Here is a 22,053-nt window from a genome sequence, read left to right on the forward strand (position 1 = left end):
GGTGTGCTGGTGGATTTGCGAAGTGGAGGATGAAGTTGCTGAAGGGTAAAACTGCAGACGACAGACTTTTTGGCTCGTTGTCAGGGGTTGGCAAGCCAACAGCTATCAGGTCTGTGCCTCCTTCACTCCAAAAGTCAAGCTGCAGGTTACTGGTAAGCTACATTGTAGGGATGCGCCAACTCTTGAATACTGGGCTGATACTGATAACCGATACCAATACCGATGGTTTTTTTATGAGTTTTTCTGTTTTTGTTAAAGTTAAAGTTGCACTATAAAAAAAATAACTGAACTGTTTAAAAGTAATTAAGACCTTCATTACACTATCTTTGAATGAGCATAAATTCAATCATACAAATGCATGAAACAACCTTTAAAGCAACACTTACCATTCTGGAAATTTTTACACTTTTCTTTGTTTAGGTTAAAATGCTATTAATAAGCTAAGGGCACACTGAAATGTAAGTGAATTCCACCAGAAATAAAAACTCAGAACTGTACTATTCTCATTTGGTTCTAAGAAAACTCCGACCAATCATTGCATTCGGACTGCATGCATTGATTGGTCAGAGTTTTCTCCTGTCCTGTCTGTCTTCCCCACGTGAAGGCCTCCAACAGACGTAACCGCTCGTGTAACTTCCCCCCCACACCCTCCACCCCTGAGTCTGTGAGACAACAAATATGCTAGTAACAGGGACGCCTGTAGATATAAAGTAGTAACAGGGACGCTTGTGGATATAAACTAGTAACCTGAGATGACCATGGTTTTGCCTGGAGCTATCCCGAAGGGAAGACGCTGGCAGCGCTGTGACAGGACACGGAAGCGGGGGAAGCGTGGAGGGGTTAGCTCTATGCTAACAGCTAACCCCATCAAACCAGCTGTTCCCAGCGGCCTTCTGGCGAACGTCCGCTCGCTGGACACAAAATGGATAACATCCGACAATGGAGATCCACTCACTGAGGAGTGAGGGACTGCTGTGTCCTTGTGTTCACTGAGACATGGATGAATGGTAACATATAAGACGCTGGTGCTGAGCTAAGGAAGCTAACACTACATAGAGCAGACAGACAGGCTGCATCGTCTGGTAAGCTCCGTGGTGTATACACAAACAATTCACGGTGCTGTGATGTGAAGAGGATCTCCCAGTTCTGCTCTCAGGATGTGGAGTTTTTGACTGTGAAATGTCGACCCTTTTCATCTTACTATTGCACTATATGTTCTTTCTTATATGTTGCACAAATTGTTTATAAATGTTTTGTTTCTTTTTGCTTTGAGAATGCGAAATGTCAGTTCGTTTTTTGTGCTGTGCATAAAAATGACAAAGACGTTCACTTCAGTTCATAATGTTATATGTGACAACACAGCATCCAGTTGCTAATGGCTAATGTTAGCCTACTGTAGCGTAGCCTCTGAAACATTAACGTTATCTTCCTTGTGCGTTTCCACTTACTAGTAACGTTAACGCTACTATCTTACCTTGGCACTGTAACCTTATTCTAAAACTCATCAGTCATCACTGACTCCGGTTGAGTTTTAAAACTCCGGGGATGCATTTGTAACGTTACACTCGCCCTCCTTTTCTGTGTATCTAACGTTACCATGCCAACGCCTACGTCTCTCGTAGACATAATGAGGACATAATGGAGGAGGGGGGAGTAGGCCTTTGGAGGGAGGTGGAGTTGCAGGAGTGAAAGTAAGTGCTGTGTGAAATGCAAGAAAGGTAAGAGTTGCTTTAATATAACCTTTCACATGAAAAACAAAAAAAAAAAATAACTGCTTCAAAAATGTTTTTACTATATATAATATTTCATAATTCTGTTTAAATTTTTATTCTATCTTTATATCTTTACTTACTTCTCCCTCAAACAACTGTATTCATTCGAGTTTCTAATTAAAAACTACATTTTACAAGATTTCATTGAACACATCCTAAAAAAATTTATTATTTACCTTTGCCCCTATTCATTTTTACTGAATAGAGCTTAAACGCATCACAATGCAGACTCCGTGAGCTGTTAGTTAAAGCCACCGGCTGCTTAGAGCTAACGTTAATTAGCTATCTTCCTGCCTATTTTAACACAAATTTGTTGTTAACAATGTTGTTTTATCAGGAAAACAATAAGTTGTGTTCCAATGATACTGAGTTTACTGTGCATCCCAAAGGCGGAGATCTCTGTTCATCCAAAACATGTTTTCTACTGTCCCAGGATGACAGGATGATGGCTGCTACTTGCCATCTCGTCACACAACAGTGACATCAGAAAGCCCATTTGCCAAACAGTCATTGTGCTCTTCAACCTGCTTATGAATTTAAGTTTGTGGCCGTTAGTCTTGAACTCTGCTTTTTAGCCTGCGCAAAACTAATGTGACACAACAGAAAAACATCAGCCACTGCCATCTGTGAATATCATCTTATTTAGGCGAACAGCAGTCAACAAGACAAATATTGGCTGATACTGATGTTCACTGAATAAATCAGTGCATCCCTACTATGTTGTGTTGTCTTCAAAGTGTTGTTTTATGTTTCTTTGGACTCGCACAAGTAGGCGGGGGTGGACATTAAAAAAAAGGAGAATCGCTGATGACATAACTATCGTGATAGGTCTACCAAAATCTACAAAACTCAGGTAAGGAGTATCATGGAGTACACCTGCCTTGCCTGGATCAATTCCACACAAACATCTCTTAGGCAGCTAGAAATCATTCAGAAAAAGGCATAAAACATTATAAGTATTGATGAGGACTATGCTCTAAAGGACTCTGACTAAGCCATTGCTGAGCAGTTGCTGCAATAACTGTTCTTTTCAAGGTGCACACTCCAAACTGTCCAGCAGCCCTGAAAGCACTGCTACCCTTAGTTCACGTCCCAGGTTGAACCACCCAGAGGTTACCGCCAAGCCATGCCTTGTCACTTCCCTGGGCTAACACCAAATGCCTTGACAGGAGCTTTCTTCACTCTGCTGTAACAACATGGAACAGCCTTCCCCCTGCTGTCATTAGAGACATCACATCAAGTAGTGTTCAAGAGGAGGCTGAATAAACACCTCCTCAGCATGAGTCTGCAATCCTAAAGCTCAACGACTTCAGACATACACAAAACAGCTTCATATATATTCCTGAGTAGCTGCGGATCAGTGAAAGTGTTTCTGAATGGTATTCATGAAGCTTGTATCTGCAAAAGCAAAAAAGAAAGAAAAGACAAAAACAGCTTGCAGTCCAAACAGACAACAACTCAAAATGTCTTTCTAAAGCCAACCGAAACCTTGCTTTTGGTTCATTAAAACCGTAAATCAATCCCTTCGGCCTGGTTTGGAAACCAGCCCTGAAACTCAAGTACTGACTCCACAGAGTGCTGCTTCATCAATACCATCAAAGAATGATGTAAATCCTAAACTCACCAGAGCATCTATGAGCACCTCAGCACCCTCCTCGCTCTCATGGAGTGTGTCGATATCTGTCAGCTCCTGCAGCAGGTCCACCACTGCTATGGCAACATGTGGTTCAAGCTAAGGACAATAAGCTTGTGTTAAAAGAGCACTCCACTGATTTACCATTGGGATGGACAGTTAAAAAAGGATGAAATTGGATCCAGCATTCTTCTTCCTTGCCTAAATCTGGCACCTACATTACCCACAATGAAACTTGACCACTGACAGTTCGCTTGAAGATTTGATGACAGAGTCGACAGAGAAATACATGGGCCTCTTTTCAGTAGACATTTTGACTTGTCACTGTAGGAAAAGCCCAAGTGATGATGGCTGTTCTGTTCTAGTGTTATTGTTTAGTTATATCCTCTCACATCTAAAGACTCCCTTTAAGAAATCTAATATATTATTTCCTCATGTGTCTAGAAAAACACGTAAAAGCACAAGGTAAAAGGTGTCATATGTCGACAGTATTCTTGTCAATTCAGCATCATCCATATATCATCCATAAAGATAAACTGTATTTGCTTGCAAAATTTACATTTTAGATTTTGCTGCCTCAACCCCCAGTTATTGGTTGTTCATAATGTTCACATGACTGAACTTTACTATTTGCATGAGCTAAGAGTAAAATCTTACGATATTGTTAGACATGTTTGATTTTTATCGGAACATCAAAACTAAAAAAAGACTTATGACAGCTCTGACTGAATGTTATGACCACCTTACACCAAACAATCAAGATCATGAGTGTGTGCACCAACTGAGGTAAAACTCTCATAGTCTTATTTCAACATTGAAACTTTGTCTGCGACAGTTAAATCACATTAAAAGTCGTTTGGTGTAAGGCCGACACAAATGAAAGTCAGCCATCATTCATTTCATCATTGACACCTGTGCTTTTCCTACTATGACAAATCCAAATGTCAAATTTCAAGTCCAAAGGCCTATTCAATGATTTTTGTGTTTTGTTATTGTTCATAGTTTGATTATGTTTGGGTTGTATTTTTGTTTGCCTTGCGTATGTATCTTCATTTTAACCAATTTTCTTTTGAATGTTCCCTCTTTTTAGCTACGGTTAATAAATTGTTCTATCATTTAGTAAAATGTATAGCTACATCACATCACATAATTTAAATGAAAATGCTAAGTATATTATTGTATCATAATGACAGAATAAGGCTGGTAAAATTTATACTTTTTGCATTGTAAATAAATTCCAGGACAAGGACCAATAATGTCTTGTTCCATCTCTCTAAACCGCATTAATGCCATTTTCGGGACGGGGTGGTCTAGAAAGTATGGCACCCACCCTCTCGTTGCCCCCTTGTTAACACTGACAGCTCTGTCAGCACTGTTGCAATCATTTAACACTGTTTATGAAGTTAGCACCATTAGCTGCTAGCCCCAGCTCAGCCACCTCCGTGGTGAGAACTGCGTCAAGACAACTCATAGTCTCTGAATTTTGCATAGAGCCCCTTACTTGTATACACTGTTTTTGTTGTACTATTATTGTTCAAATGTAGCTTTCTTTTAGCTCTTAAATTGTATGGCATTTTACTAGGTGAGAGGGAAACAGCATTTCGATTCTCTGTATGTCCTGTACATATAGCAATTGACAAGAAAAAACTTTTGAACCTTTTTTAAAAGACAAATGTCAAAAAAAGAAATTTTGTTCACAGAATAAATGGATCAAAATGGACAGACAGTCTGAATCAATTTGAAATAAAAGGATATCAGTGTTTTCATGACTGAGGAGGCCCAGCAGTGAGTGGACAGCATTAAGCTCCACCAGCAGGTGGTAGAGGTCTGGCATTGTGGCGATGACATGCATCTCCTGGATGATGTCGTTCAGATCCAACTCCGACTCCATGAACCTGGTTTAAGGAGCAAGACATTTTGGTTAGCATGCCAGCATTCCATGTTACCATTAATCTCAAAGTGCAGTAGAGTAATTCACTTATTACACTGTAAGTACTGGACTACTGTCTTTTTAATACATTTCATTTTGGTGTTCATGAGGCACACAGTATAAATTTACAAGCAAATACATTTAAGCATTTAAGAAAACTGTGATAAGCTTCGGTAAGTCCACAGGAAATTTGGCTTAATTCACACACAATATGTCAGGTATTTAAACAAGCTTTAAATCAAATCCTTATACAAGACCAAGACAGCCAAACATTGTGAACTGTCAGTAATGGGCTTACTTCTCTGGGTTGTCCGGAAACTTAATCCTCAGTTCCTGATTTTTGTACGACCTTTTCTCAAAGGTCAGGATCATTTTCTTCACTGAGCTCTCATCCACTGGTTCTGCCTGTTTGATTCATGCATAAGAGAAGGAGAAGGGAGGAAAAGATTTAAATTGGACAATGGAGCGAAAGGGAAAAAAAGCCTTTTATTGCAGCAATTGCTGCAATATCAACAAAGAGACATCAGGGTCACCCTAATTATGTGGGTGGAGCACAATAGCCAGAAGTTTTCTACAATCAGGGGGAGTGTGAGAGAATTTCACTGGAAAGGGAATGGGTTTGACCTCCTGATGGCTTAAAAGCCTGTAAAGTGTTGGACAGATAATGACAGGTTAGGAAATTACAATTGTCTGACATTATGGAACAGTGCAGCACTTTGCTCTGAGTAGCTCTTGACACAGTGAATACTTGAAAAGGCTGCTGTGTCGGATAATAAGAACAGGATAATAGATGTGCAGTTTTCTAATGCACTACATAATACGGCAACACTGGTACTGACAATGGGTTCTTTTTGTCCTCAGAAAGAACTATATGGAAACTCTCCTGCTCTAGACATTTCTCGCAAAAATTTTAAAAAAGCGCTACATCCACAAAATTCTCACCGTGCTAGTGCTGTAGTACTTAAAGTCTGGACTCAACTTGGGATGAGTAACTTAGACTCAGGCCTAAACAATCCAACCTTAATTTGGACCTGGGGACATGATCACATTAGTCTCTGGCTACGCTCAAATTTTGTAGCTGACATGTATTAAATCTTGTTCATAGATTCAAATATTGATCACCAGTGTTGGGCAAGTTACTCTTAAAATGTAATTTCTTACATATCACTAGTTATTAAGTAGTAGTTCATTTAAAAGTTGTAAGTTACATTACAATATTACTCTCTTTGTGAGTAATCAGTTACTTACTACATTACTTTCACCAAAATGACCTCAGGAGAACGAACAGGCTATTTAGATGGATGAGGGTCATGTTGTTTCACAGCAGCTAATCAAACCACAGAGGCTCCAGTTTATCACAATTCATTTCAAATCCAGTGCTGCACAGTTCTGACCCAGCCATGCATTCACATACAGTGGTTACCACTTTGTATTCAAATCCCCTGCTTACATTAATAATAGCGTGATGATATAGAACAATCAAACAGCCGTTTATTGATAAATGAATAGCCTTGGACACAGGAAGGGTCAGGCAGAGGATCAAAGTCTGATAATTATGAGATGTGGATGAATATTTTTGGGCCTATGATATGAAACACAGTGAATAAATATTGAGGTTAACACACCAAAAGAAATGGCATGCTTGTAAATCACTATGACAAGCACAAATAAGTACACCAGAGCCGGACGACCCACGTGCCAGTTCCTGGACTGCCGGTCAGCTACAGTAGCACCAGAAAGAATTATGCATAGTGACAGGACTGTGAGTCCGTGTTGCTCTGCAGTTGTAGGGCATGTGAATGGAAACACATCCAACATCATCCATGTTGATCACCGGGACAAGGAAAGAAACAGCCTTAGGACGCAAAGCCGAAACGGGATATGTTGTAAGTATATGAATGGAAACACACTGGACATGATGACGCACACAATCATCACCGTTCTACAGGTAGCGTATAATAAATGACACGACAACACACAACAACCTAAATATATAACAACAAAATAGTTTATATAAGGAATATAGGCTACCAGTCACAATAATGAAATGAAATGGTTGTCACATTAAGAATGGTTTCTCACACTCACCATCATGTCCTCCTATATTCATTGACATAGGGAACGGTATCATTTAAAAGTACCGGTATCCTTAAAGTGATACTGATACCAATGGAGTACTTAATTTGATACCCATGATGTGAATGGCGTCTCGTGTAGTGTAACCATACAACTGTCAACTCTGTCAATACACAACGCTCGACTTCACCACACCACAGACTGTATGTAACTGCTGCAGAAGTGTGAGCTCCACGCCAGGAACTAGGGATGCACCGAATATTCGGTAACCAAATATATTCGGCTGAATATTGCATTCGGTGGAATAAGTAAAAAGCAAGGCCGAATAATAGCGGCGTGTTTTGATAACGCAATCAAACAGCGTGCGGTGATGGACGGAGTAAAATGTCGGCAGTGTGGCAATATTTTACTCGCATTTGCGACAAAAAATAGTTTTGTGCAGGCAAAATAAATCCTTCAGCACGCTGAACGAGCACAGATTTCAACCAGCAGCAGAAACGAAAGGCGAATCCCGCTGGTTGTGGGTTGAACAGGGGTCACAGACACAGACAGGAATACGTATTCCTGTCAAATACGGCGGCCATAGGCTTACCAGCGACGGATAAGTCTGGCTCCAATAATGTCCTCTTCTTGGCGTCATGACTGACCAAAAGTACCTGGACAGCCGAGCCGTGGCGGCACACAGATATGTGACGTGTCAGAGGAGAAACGAGCCGTTCACATTTCTCTCTTTGTGGCAGGTAACGGTCCACAAACCTCACTGCACTTTAGGAACTGTTCTTTACTTATGAAGGGACTGTTCTTTACTTGTCAGGGGAAGAGGGTGGCTGGTTGATTTTTATTTTATTTATTTATTTTATTTTGATGATACTCCTCCGAGAACCGTCACCTTATCGTGGTGGAGGAGTTTGAGTGCCCTAATGACCCTAGGAGCTGTGCTGTCAGGGGCATTTCGCCCCTGGTAGGGTTTCCCATGGCAGATTGGTTCTGGGCGAAGGGTCAGACGAAGAACGGTTCAAAAGACCCTTCATGATGGAAAATAACAAGAGTTGGCGTACCCGGCCCGGAGGGTTACTTGGGCCCCGCCCTGGAGCCAGGCCTGGGGCTGGGGCCTGTGGGCGAGCGCCTGGTGGCCGGGCCTCCGCCCATGGGGTCCGGCCGGGCCCAGCCCGAACCAGCTACATGGGCTTGTCCCCCTGCAGGCCCACCACCCGCAGAGGGATCCAGAAGGGTTCGGTGCAGTGTGGATCGGGCAGCAGACCAAGGCGGGGGCCTTGGCGGTCCGATCCCCGGCTACGGAAGTTGGCTCTTGGGACATGGAATGTCACCTCTCTGGCGGGGAAGGAGCCGGAGCTTGTGGAAGAGGTTGAGCGCTACCGGCTAGATATAGTCGGCCTCACCTCGACACATAGTTCCGGCTCCGGAACCCAAGTCCTTGAGAGGGGTTGGAGTCTCTCCTTTGCTGGAGTTGCTCCGGGTGTGAGGCGGAGGGCCGGGGTGGGCTTTCTGATAGCCCCCAGACTCTCTGCCTGTACGTTGGGGTTCACCCCAGTGGACGAAAGGGTTGCGTCCCTGCGCCTTCGGGTCGGGGAACGGGTCCTGACTGTTGTCTGCGCTTATGCACCAAACAGCAGTTCAGAGTACCCGCCCTTTTTGGAGTCCCTGGGGCAGGTGCTGGACAGTACCCCGACCGGGGACTCCATTGTTGGGGGCTGCTGGGGGACTTCAACGCTCACGTGGGCAATGACAGCAGGACCTGGAGGGGCGTGATTGGAGGAACGGCCTGCCCGATCTGAACCCGAGTGGTGTGCAGTTAGTGGACTTCTGTGTGGGTCGCAGTTTGGCCATAACAAACACCATGTTCAAACATAAGGATGTCCATCGGTGCACGTGGCACCAGGACAGCCTAGGTCGCAGGTCAATGATTGACTTTGTAGTCGTATCATTTGACCTGCGACCATATGTTCTGGACACTCGGGTGAAGAGAGGAGCAGAGCTGTCAACTGATCACCACCTGGTGGTGAGTTGGATCAGGTGGCAGGGGAGGACGCCGCGCAGACCTGGCAGGCCCAAACGAGCAGTGAGGGTCTGCTGGGAACGCCTGGCGGAAGAACCTGTCAAGATGATCTTCAACTCCCACCTCCGGCAGAGCTTTGAGGTAGTGAAGGAACTGCGCGGCGGCGGAGCCCCGAGGGTGGACAAGATTCGCCCTGGATATCTCAAGGCTCTGGATGTTGTAGAGCTGTCCTGGCTGACACGCCTCTGCAACATTGCATGGACATCGGGGGCAGTGCCTCTGGAGTGGCAGACCGGGGTGGTGGTCTGTCACTTTATTCGGCTTCGGCCACAAATTTTCATTTCGGTGCATCCCTACCAGGAACAGTTGTTAGAGTCTGTCCATCACACAACCGATGCTACCAAATGATTATTAATGGTTTTAAGTTGAGCCGTTTTGGTGTTGGTATGATTTTGTTGGAACAGTTAAATGGTTCACTGTTGGATGTTAATCGCTGCTGTCGTGCTAATTCGGCAGACATTGAACTGACCAATGGGAGAGTGACTCAGGACAAAGTAGCAACAGAGAATTTGCTAATACTGCTAGGAGTCTGGACAGTTCAAGATCAGACCCCCCCACACGAAAAGGATCAATTGCAGGTATCGTTTGACTGTAGAAGTTTTGATACTACTTGGTACTGTGTATCCTATGCTGAAGGAGATAAGAAAGGAAGCACTGGAGCTTATTTCCTAAGTATTTAAAGAACTCAACCAGCTGTTATCATAGCTCCCACTTAGACACTTCTGGGTCATTTCACTCAGTCAGGAACCTTCCTCAGCAAAAAAGACTATTGAACCACAGCCTAAGACTACAGTAGAGCTGCAATTATCGATGACTCGTCACGCCATTAAACTGAATATGTTTGGTTTGTGGACAAAACAAGACATTTGAGGAGGAAATTTTGGGCTTTAGGAAACACTGATCAACATTTTTACCATTTTATGACATTGAATAGACCAAACAACAAATCAGTTAATCGATAAATTAATCAACAGCTTCATCAACAATGAAAACAATCATTAGTTGCAGCCCTTGATTACACTACACAGTACTCTAAAGACGGACATTCTGTGAGGAAAGGTCAAACATGCTGTAAAGCAGGGTTTGCCTGCATATCTAAATGTGAGCCAGGCTAGGTTAAGCCTCTGGCTTAAAGCACCAATGCTGAGGCTTACAGTGTACAGAGTCTCAGGGAACCAAAGTCATGCAGACTAGTAATAGAAACAAACATGCCTGCAATAAGGCAATGCATCCTGCACATTCACTAAGCTATGGACAATTTGGATTTTCACAAAACTCAAACCTCCAGAGACAACTGAGATAAGCAACACCCTTGCCATGCCACCTCTACCATGTGAATAAAACTATTCCACTCTGACTTTTGTAAATACAGACAGGCCATACATACTTGTTCTTATGGGAGGAACAGTAGGTGTGGTTGAGGGGGGATGAATCTCCCCCTGACAACTCAACTTAAGTGTTATCCTATTCCTACATGAGCATGCAGACGAGTAGCAGCGCTGCAGTGGACAATGTCAGCAAAATCAGCAATGAAACAACAGCAACAACACCTGCAAATTCATTAGATGTCTTTACAATAGTTTACAAGTTATTTATGGGAAACAGCAATAAGAATTTTACTGAGAAATAATAAAAATGAAAATAAATAAATTTGAGTGTGTGCGCATATTCACTTTTTGTGAGTTGACAGTAATTCCTTTTACAAATTGTGCTGCACTTCTGTGGTGAAATACACTTTTAACATAACCATAATAAACAAAGGCTTTAGATGTTATTGTTTGTTGTTGTTTTCATATTTCAACTTGCAAAAAACAAATGTAACAACTCTGTCTGTAAATAATTCGACCCACCTCTGGTTCTTCCTCATCCTGGTCCATCAGTTTCTCCAAGATTTTTTTCTTGTCCCCAGTCAGTTCCTCAGGCTCCCTCATTTCACCCCCTCCTTCTATTCCTACTCCTGCTGCTGCTTCGCGGTATCTGGCCAACTCCCTGGCACTCAGCCCCTTTTGCTGCTTCCCTCCTCTGGAGTCCTCATCTCCTCCCGCTGCACCTCCATCCTCCTCCCTGGGACGCTTTGCTCCTCTATCAGGCTGCAAGAAGAGAGGAGATGGTGAAATGTAAAGATGTGCAGGAAGTTGATCTGTCTGTGTATAGAGGGATGTTGTGAGGTCTTGAAATCACTAAGGTGTAGTTCACATATAATGGTGTGGAACTTACAAGTACTCTGCCTGACATTTAATGCATAAGAACTGATCTGAGATAAGTAGTAAGATGCACCGTTATGTCCCACACCTAAGTATCTTTTTGATCTGCTTCTTACATCTTTCACACAGCAGCAGCTTTTCCAACATTAGTAGCTACTTTGAGAAAATGAAAACTTAGCTGCAGCAGGCAGTCTGATCTCATGTGAAAAAGGTAAGATTGTACCCAAATAAAACTGTATTTATAGGGTCACTGGTGTGCCGAATTTGCAAACAACTACCAACGATTAGTAAAATACATTTCTTCATCTGATTAGGTTTGTATGTTTAGTATAATAAACAAAACTGCCTCAATTGCAGGATTTTTTATTGGCCATTGGCGTACAAGTAGACGTATGCGAACTGACTGTCTTTGACAAACAATGCCCTCCGAACCAGTGTGGAAATGCAGAGGTGTTAAATGTCTCTGTATGTAAAAGTAGTTAAGGCAATTATAGCTAGCATCAGTGGAAGTTGGTGTCTTACCCTCCACATTCATTCACTGCAGCCAGAAAGCTAGCAACCTGTCTAGCTAGCATGCTAACTGCTATCGTTATTTGTCGGCAAGTAATGAATAGAATTAAGTTTATCTCCTGTCATGCAGCAGTATACAAGGCTAACACAATGCACTTCACCGGTGGTTAAATAACTCAAGTAGACAAACACAACGAAGTAAATAACGAGACTTAAGTAAAGCTTGCTAACGGCTATCAGGAACTGCTAGCAAGCCAATGAATGAGATAAGTTAAGTTTAGCTAAGTTTCCCAACATTGTTGAACACAGTAAGATGTCTACCTGATAGTTCAGTAGCTCTCCAACATCCATGTCTCCGGGTTAAAAACGTAAACGTAAGAATGTTTTATTCAAGCTTCGGAAATATTTAAGAGCGTACACTTCAGCAGTTAGCTATACGGCTAACAACAAGCTCCCCACATACACATGCTTGCCGTAAAGCGTTTGTGTTCACTGTCGCAGCAAGATACTGTCGTAAATTTTGCCTGTTTCTCATAAAATCATCACAACTCATTACCCATTTACTTATCTCTGTAAATATGGACAAAAATGTTTAATACACATAATAATGTTTTCCTATTTTCATTCTCTGCAATTTAATAAAATGTATCTATTTTGTTACAGGCTTATGTGCACAGAGGTGCTGCAAGCAAGAGTGCAAATATGATTTACTTTGAAATATTTTTGAACAATATATTTATAACATTTTACATATGACTCACACATACAAATTCACACGTCACATATTAAGCAAATAAAATAAAATAATAAAATAAAATAAAAGACACTTTAAATAAAAGAAACAAAACTGCAAAGTTGTAGAAACACTCAGCAACACCACCAGCAAATTCAATGTGACCGTGTGCCTTGATGTCCAAGATACTCCATTTTCCTGCCCTCCCCCTGGTTATGCAAGTGTGTCTCTCCAATACAACATGTCTTATCCTTCACACATATATTCTGCATTATTTGTGAACAAATGACAGTGTAGTTAATTTCGGTTTTCAGTACAGATAACAAGGGCGGCATGGTGGTGTGGTGGTTAGCACTGTCGCCTCACAGCAAGAAGGTTCCCGGTTCGATCCCGGGTGTGTGTGGGAGCCCTTCTGTGCGGAGTCTGCATGTACTCCCTGTGTCAGCGTGGGTTCTCTCCGGGCACTCCGGCTTCCTCCCACAGTCCAAAGACATGCAGATTGGGGACTAGGTTAATTGATAACTCTAAATTGTCCGTAGGTGTGAATGTGAGCGTGAATGGTTGTCTGTCTCTATGTGTCAGCCCTGCGATAGTCTGGTGACCTGTCCAGGGTGTACCCTGCCTCTCGCCCAATATCAGCTGGGATAGGCTCCAGCCCCCCCGCGACCCTCAAGAGGATAAGCGGTTAGAAGAAGAAGAAGATGGAAGTACAGATAACAACTGTCATAATTCAGATCTTGGTCTGTGACACAGGGAGACATGAGTATGGACAGTAACAAAGCACACGTTCATTATTATTCCACATTATTCACATTATTCATTATTATTACACAAACCACAAGTCAGTGGGTCAAGTCACCATAGCAGGTAGAACAGATGTGCCCAGATGTGTCTCATGCCTCTAACGATCCCTGAAAAACACAAAGAGCAGGACACCAGCAGGCAGGGCAGAAGGGCCCTCATACTGACAAAGAGACTCATACTATTTGTAACACCTGTGTTTACAAGGAACAAGGAACAAGGAATATGAATATATGCACAATATAAAAAAAACACATCATAAATCTACGGAGCCCCTTAAAGGTCAAGTCAGGAGATTTTTTTTGGACTGACTTTTGCGTCCCCTCGCAATACTTTTGCGTTCCCTTGCAATAAATTTTGCATTCCCTCGCAATAGTTTTGCGTCCCCTCGCAATAGTTTTGCATTCCCTTGCAATAACGTTTTGGATTCCCATGAGCCACCATTGTCACTTCCTCTAGATGCCCGCATTGATCGGTGACCAACATAAACTTGTATAAAGCTGGCGAGACGCATACAGTAAATACACCGGTTGTAAGTAACTTTTAGCATACGTGAGTCTTTGTGACTCTTGGCTCTTGTACCCTAACTAACGCTTGTTTCTGTTTCACTAACGATATTTTCACCCGATTAAGTCACATCCTGTTATTTCCTGTTATTTCCTCTGTAAACCTAATGTTGCAGCAGCCTACAAGCATGCTGTGTCAATAAATCAGCTAAGACAATGTTAGAAATGTAGTATTTAGCCTAATAACCTCATGCTACAGCAGTGATAACGTCAGCTTTAGTCAAATGGCAATAGCTCTCCCGGTAAATGTCATAAACTCTGGACACATTTTCCCTGCAGAAAGTATTGCGAGGGGATGCAGTGTATTGCGAGGTAACGCAAAAGCCAAAAAAAATCTCAGATAGTGGTTGATTAAATGTTTTGCCATTGTGTGTTGGAGTGTTGTATTGAACTGCATTATACAGTACAGGTGTTATTGTGTCCACTCACTGTATTGGTTAACACTAACAGCTGCACCACGTTTCACTAAAGATGCTGTCACACTGGCTCCATACACACTTAAAAAAATGCTGGGTCAATTTAACCCAATTTGGATCAATCATGGTAGCCAGTACTGGGTCAAACTACTGTCGTACCCAGAACTTGGTGAAGTTTACCCTGCACACATGGGTATAAAAACCACTGAGTGATCAATAACATCTTAAATACAGGGTTATTCTGACCCAGTTTTAGTGTTGTTTGTGTTATTTCTATTGAACTACTCAGCTGTACCAGTATGTGATTATTTTGACCCAGTAATGATGTTACATTTCTGTTGGGTCCTAAAATAAACCCAAAAGGGTGGTTACTTTACCCAGTGTAATGTTTTATGCATGGATCTGTTATGCAGGCATGTTTCTATCCATTGTCATACTTTTATGCATCTCTAGCTTAAATAAACTCTATCATTCAGCATGTGTGACATATTAATAAACATCTTTTTTCAGGTTGTATTATTTGGAGCAAAGTAATGCAAGAATATGTTTTTTCCCCCAACAGAATCCTTCCAGCTCATTCACCAATCCTGAAATAAACCCCCTTAATGATACAAGTAAAATTAGACATGACCGTTTCCTCATCAGACCTTGCAGAGAAAATCCTGGTCTTAAGGGCTCAATTTTGCTGTATTCATTCCAAGAGAGCTTTATATGCCAAGCTGTCTTATTGTTCCAGACAGGCAGAAAATCACCTTTTCAATGAGCATCATTGGGAAATGTATGAGTGGTGCATTGTGTAGAAGCCTCCATTGCCACTCCAGTCTCTGGCCAGTGATCTGTGACAGTAGAGCAATAGAAACAACATTTAAAAGGAAGGCCACTGCCAAGCAGTCAAGCTTGACATCCCAGAAAACACGAGGGAAAAAGCACTTGATCAAAGGAAAGAGAGAGAAATGGGGTGAAAGAGAATAAAAGGGTGCAAGAGGGGTGAAAAGAGAAATTTATATGGAAATCCCAAAGCTAGAGACAGGGAGGCGGCTTCAGATGAATACAAAGCCTTGATTGAGCAGACTCTTTTTTATGAGGCTGACAACTTAATTTGGATTAAAAATAATAACTTTAACCATGTCTGTGCTCTGTGTATGTTTAAATGGGTTGAAAGATCAGACCAGTATTTGCAAATTCATATGTTAATGCTAGAAAAGATTCTTGATGGTGAGTTATTAAAAGAGGATGTGTATTTATCGCAGGACACCATCATGTTTAGGATTAAATGTTTAGTGTTGCTGACAAAACTTCTACCCTGCACACTGGAGGGTGGGCATTATGCTTCTGCACTGACGCAGGAGTGGGAAGTGGGTGCTGAGGGTGCCACAGCACCCCCTATTGACAAAGGGTGGGAAAACACAGTGTAAATAGTTGGCTATTGTACCATAAATGATGGGCTATCGAAACATTTGTTTGAAATTTTAAACAGCATACAAGAAGGTGCATGTCAGGAAATATACAACAAAAAGATGTTCAAAATGTGCAAATATAATTAATTCCCCCTATCTGACATGACAACATCATCATGTCATCAAGTGTAAGAGCTACCATTATCCAGGGGTCAGTTAAACATGGGAGAGATTTGTGTTAGCAGGAGCTAATCTATGGTGCAGACGGGCTGAACTGCCTGAGAAAGGCTAGAAAATTTGTTGTTGTGGAGCTGCTTGTTTCGCGCTATAAAATTCCTTGGACTCAAAAGACTTACACTGAGAGGGCATAGCTATCGGCTTGTATTTATTTTGGCAGCTAATCATGGAGCGGAGAACGAATGGACGTACAATTTGCCCAGGTGACATAAGTAGCTACAGTGAAGAGACAACTGGATGTCTGACACCACTCAAAATGAAATCCTCACAAAAGAAAAATACATTGCCTTGCTTTGAACAAAGGACCCACTTAATGTCCAAGGACATCTGAAGCTGATACTGAAGGATGTGATTCTCCCTGTTTCTCATTTCTTTCCTAAACATTTCACAGCATTAGAAATTTTGGTACATGCAGTCCAGAGAGAAATTTTATTTGACGTGAGGGAGCGCACATTCTTAACAGCTGATGGAACCGCCAATGTAAGTATGACCTGAGCTAAAACATGTTCCTGCATGCATGGGATGATGCCATTCTACCACAGTGCGTCATAATGGTGTTATCAGCAGTAATCGCCATATGAGCAAAGTGCAGAGTGGCAGCGTTTAGCTAGCTGCCTGTGGGATACGCGCACACAAACTATCATGCACACACGCCTAAACCATGCATCACAACAAAGAACACAGAAACTTGGATTACAACACACAAAGCGGGGTTGTGACGTCATTTTCTGCTCAGGGCGCAATTACTCCACTATATCTTTACATAGCAAATAGCAGTTTGCTGCAACATTAATGTTGTCAATGTGGCATACAGTTCCTTTAAACGAAAGACAGACAGGCAACAAAGAATTTATAATCAAACTGAAACATAACACCTTGTATATTTTCATACAAAAATGTCAAATACAGTCAACCAGCAACCCACGAATGAACTAACTCAGAATTTCCTCCTCTGCTGCAGCTGCCTTGAAGCCTCCATTATAACAAATCCTTTCTGTTCTACACAATGATTAACACATTCCACAATCCCTGAAGGAGCCAAAAGCTTTTCATACACAACTGTCTGCCTAATGACATCGCCTCATCATTTCCCCGCAGAATTATTCTGGGGCGACACTGTAGGATCATTTCCACAGAATCATACCCCATTTCCTTTGAAACAGAACAATACAATTTCACACAAGCTGTGAGGGCTGATTGCATTAAATCACATGAGGTCAGTGTGATTGTATCATGCTGTGGAGGCCAACATAAGTGTGCTCAAAATTCAGAGTGGCAATGCTATTATTAAAAGAGAGAGAGATGATGAAGACTGATGGCCCTTATCATTTCACCCCTGCCAAGTCAAGTGGTGCAATCAAATGATTTTCTCTCTTCTTAGATATGATTTGAGTTATGAATCACATCAGCAGCACCTCCGCCACTAACACACAAATCACCACAAAGTACTTATCTAGATTTCCACAATAGTGAGGAGTTAACAAGTCATTTGAGTTATGAAGTATAATGGTATTCCAGGGATGGGCTAGTAACAAGCTTCTCTATCAGTTCTGTATCATCCTCTTCACTTGGCAACCACTTGATTTGGAAAAAGCCTAAAGTGACAAAAACACAAATTATTCCAACAGAGAAAAATCAAAACCATCTAAAATCAAAAATGGTGCTTGATTCCTTAGGTTACTGAGTGTGGAATAGTCCTGCATAGCCAGATCTGTGACAGCGCTTGAGAAAGGTCCAGAATCATCACATTTGCATTCTGCTATAGCGGAAAAAACCCCTGGCTTGTTCGTGTTTCTCTAAACCAATGACAATTGTCCTGGGTGGCCCTAAGTCCAGGATGAAGCAACAGTGCTCTTGCAAAATATTGTCGGATGAGAACACACACCGTGACAGGGCTAAATGTTAGCATCGGACGGTTAACAGTATCTTACAGTAATTATCAGGTTAACGACAGAGTCGAGCTGTTTCAGTATTCATGAGTTTGTTGGGACTGTTAATGGCTAAGTGTTGGGTGTTAGTGCTGCTGCTGTGTTAGTTGTGCTAACCAAATTTGCGGGAGGAGAGAAACTCCAGAGACAGCAGCAACAGAAAGTTTGCTGACCCAGCAGGTAGTTGGGATGGTCAGAGATCAGACTCCTGGCGCAAAACGGATTGAATTCATCATCGCTGACTGGAGATGATTCAAAAGATGTGGCAAATCAGCTCCGCCTGGCTGTGTCAGAAAACGTAGCAACATCGGCTATGAGAGTTCTGCAAGGCGAAATCTAGGCTTTTCAAATGTGCCTTCATAAGTTCTTCGATTCATTGTAGATTGTTGTAGAACGACAATTCATCAGAAGAACAAAGTAAGTGTGCCTTTTTGCACAATTCAAATCTTTGTCAAAACTTTACATTTTTACCGTGCAAGTTTTTAGCTTGGAGTTTGTAGTTTCCTGTAGCAAAGCAGATTTTGAACACATAGCACGCAGCTAGCAGAAGGGAGGGATAATGCTGGTCTAAATAGCCGGACAATGGCAGGTTTATAGCCACAGTCTACACCTGGTGAGTCAGACTGAGCTTGGAAGCAGTCCTGCACCAACATGGTTTGCACTGAATTTAATAAAGGAGACCCCTTTTTTTTTATAGCCGCCTGACATAATTTTCGGCAGCCTACAGTTTCCTAAGCAAAATGTTTCTAAAATCCAGTCAGTTGTATATTTACCAACAGTTTTCCTTGTTACAAATTTTGTAAGTGGATCTGTCACAGAGATGTCAGTCTGCTGGTTTAGAAAATGGATGGATGGATGGAAACATAATACTGCCATTTTGAAACCTCTGCCTCGCAATATGGTGGTCCAATCATTTTTAATGCCCAGCTTTACATTGAACCTTTTGAGTGACCCTTTCCCTTGTCTGCAAAGGTTCATAACAATTCCCTTTTGCAATGAAATTTATAAATAGAGTAAGTAGTAGGGAGGCGGTAGATTCATTCTAGGCTGAGGCATGGACAACACATGGGTAGAGATCAGGGCCAGCTGTAATTGCAGTATTCACTAAGCCATCAGCTTAGATATATGCACACACATACACACGTGGCCGGTGGTTGTTAAGTTTAAGTTAAGTTTATTTACTTTATTAATCCCCTGAGGGGAAATTCAATGTTTTCACTCTTGCTTGTCAATTACACACAGGTCTGAAAGACACACACAGGACAAACAGGACCTATACATGCACAAAGTGGAGAGATGTCAGAGTGAGGGGGCTGCCCTTTGGTCAGGCACCCCGAGCAGTTGCGGGGTTCGGTGCCTTGCACAAGGGCACCTCGGCAGTGCCCAGGAGGTGAACTGGCACCTCTCCAGCCACCAGTCCACGCTCCATATTTTGGTCCGGACGGGGACTCGAACAGGCCAACCCAAGTCCCTATGGACTGAGCTACTGCCGCCCCCTGTTATACGTGTTTGTAATAATTGTTTGCTGTGAAACTTAAGCCCATTCACTGTGTGTGTTAAGTATGGTAAAGCAGATTAGAGCACAGCACTTCCAAGTTGTCACTTTATTTATATTGTCAAAGCAACATTACATTTTCGACTAATGTACATTATCGCCACTGCACCTTAAAAAGGTTTTTTCAGTGACTCACCTGCTGTAATGAAAACAAACGTTGGCTTTACTCTGGCTTATTTAAGGACTGAAGAACTATTTAGCAATCCATCTCAGGGCTCAGAAACTCACTCTCATTCTGCTCTTCCTGTAACTTAAACGTTAACAGCAGCTCATTAGCATTCGCATTAGCACTCATTTGCATAGGTTGCATGAGGAAAATTCACTTTTTTGCATTGTGCAAACACATTACAAACGACTAATGGATAGATAGATACGTGGTAGCATGGAGCTCTCACGATAAGAGAGCATAAGGACAAGCTCAAGCCTATTTTCTGTAAATGCTTTCAAAGAAGCAAGCGAGTGTTTAATAGCTCTCCTCTCTATTGTCTGTTACACAGACCTGACAGATAGAAGCTGGAGGCTGCTGCCTGGCCGGCTATAACATGGTAGACAGACAGGGAAAGAAAGGAAGGGAAATAGAAGGTGGAGAGAGAAGGTGGAAAGAGGCAGGACACATACACATACAGTACTAGACTTAAGAGATAAATGTATGTAGGAACAGTGTAGGAGGGGAGAGAAGGAGGGAGGGAGAACAAGAGATAGTGGAGGTGGAGAGTGGCAGGCAGAGATAGAGGAGGGGAAAGCAAATTAATTTTATCTCCATTATGAATATGATGGCTGTGGTATGCTGTGGTGGTGGCCCACGCCTTTGGGCAAGAGCGGACCAGGGGTAGCTAATAGAAGCAGCCTGCACACACACACACACACACACACACACACACACACACACACACACACACACACACACACTGTTCTTTGCGGGGTGGAAAATCCTCTGAAACACAATTTAGAACAAGATGTGATACAAAAACTCTCCAATGAAACTGATACTGATGAAAGTGTTTTAGGTGGATTAGCAGCTCCTTAAAGGCATGAAATTAATTAAATTAATTAATCTGCTCACCCCCGTGTATAGTAAGTGGAAACTCAATTTAAAGTCACACAGCTACCAAACACACAAGCTTCAATTGCAGTTGCATCTTAAGAACTTGCATCGTCTTATAGGGCTTAGAATACATAAATAAATACAGCAGAAATACAGCAAAAACAGCAGACTGGCACAAGACAAAAGAAAAATGGTGGTTGGAACCATCATGTTTAATACTGTGTTGGACCACTGGACTATTAGATATGCTTTTAGCTGCAAACTGACAATATGACACTGTTATATTGAGAGACACAGATGTTAAACTTGCTAAAAGCTCTGTTTGTTTATTGCACTATGACAGGCTTTTTGGAATCTCACTCAATAAGGGACATATGAGTTTGTTCCTTTAGATCTGAATCAAGGGTTTAAGAATATGAGAGTTGAACCTATTCTTTGTCACATAAACATCCTTTTGGAATCTTTGTGTTCCCTTATCAGGCCACTTTTAAAGGTGCCTTTCAACAGAAGAAAACAATGCTCTGTCATAGCTAAATGACAGACTAGGTCAATTTCCACAGACTTCCAAATGACTTAAATGACTGACCCCTAAACTACATTTAAAAAACTACATGACTGGCCCTAAAACTGTTCTAATGGTGACAGTTTTAAACGCATCCTTATCATTATGGAACAGTCGCAGTTAAGCTCCAAAACTGCCTGGTTAGGTATTTAGTAAGTACTTTTGTAACTAACGTTACATGTACTGTATGTCACGTGACATATGTCACATACATCACTGGCGTAGTGTGTTACACATACGGGCATACTAGGCCATGTTATTGTTAATAGAAGTCAACACTGACTTAGTGATGTGAACATGGTCTCCTGGGTGAAAGTCCTATGTTTGTTTGAGCTGTCCACCACCACTCTCACCCACCCCATAGAGCCTTTTTCAATATTATTACAACCATACGTGGAATTCTTAGCATTTCATGCTACATCAGGCAACTTCCTCCTCTGCTACTGTGATACTTATTATGGCAACTAGAGGGTGCCGCCTTCCAATAAATGTAACTATGAGTCGTAATAAACTGCTTGCACAGTTGACTTATGTGGTCATTTTCTTTGGTGAGAGTTGGCTGGAAGAAAATGTTGGTATTAAACATTTCTGCAAACCACAGATTTGTTACA

The 22,053-nt window shown here is 42.0% G+C and overlaps 1 protein-coding gene across 1 annotated transcript in view; it reads right to left on the reverse strand.

The window, feature by feature from the left end:
- ctnnbl1 (catenin, beta like 1) overlaps positions 1-12,676 on the reverse strand; it is a 109,606-nt gene extending 96,930 nt beyond the window's left edge. Inside the window, exons 1-5 of the mRNA XM_050064423.1 lie at positions 12,524-12,676; positions 11,339-11,578; positions 5,634-5,740; positions 5,161-5,300; positions 3,397-3,494 (exon numbers count right to left, since the gene is read on the reverse strand). Coding sequence (XP_049920380.1) covers positions 3,397-3,494; positions 5,161-5,300; positions 5,634-5,740; positions 11,339-11,578; positions 12,524-12,553 — 615 coding nt within the window. The 5' untranslated portion in view covers positions 12,554-12,676. The remainder of the gene's footprint in view (positions 1-3,396; positions 3,495-5,160; positions 5,301-5,633; positions 5,741-11,338; positions 11,579-12,523) is intronic.
- Between the last annotated feature and the right edge of the window lie 9,377 nt (positions 12,677-22,053).

The sequence above is a fragment of the Epinephelus moara genome, chromosome 16 (genome assembly GCF_006386435.1).
Source record: "Epinephelus moara isolate mb chromosome 16, YSFRI_EMoa_1.0, whole genome shotgun sequence".
Lineage (NCBI taxonomy): Eukaryota > Metazoa > Chordata > Actinopteri > Perciformes > Serranidae > Epinephelus > Epinephelus moara.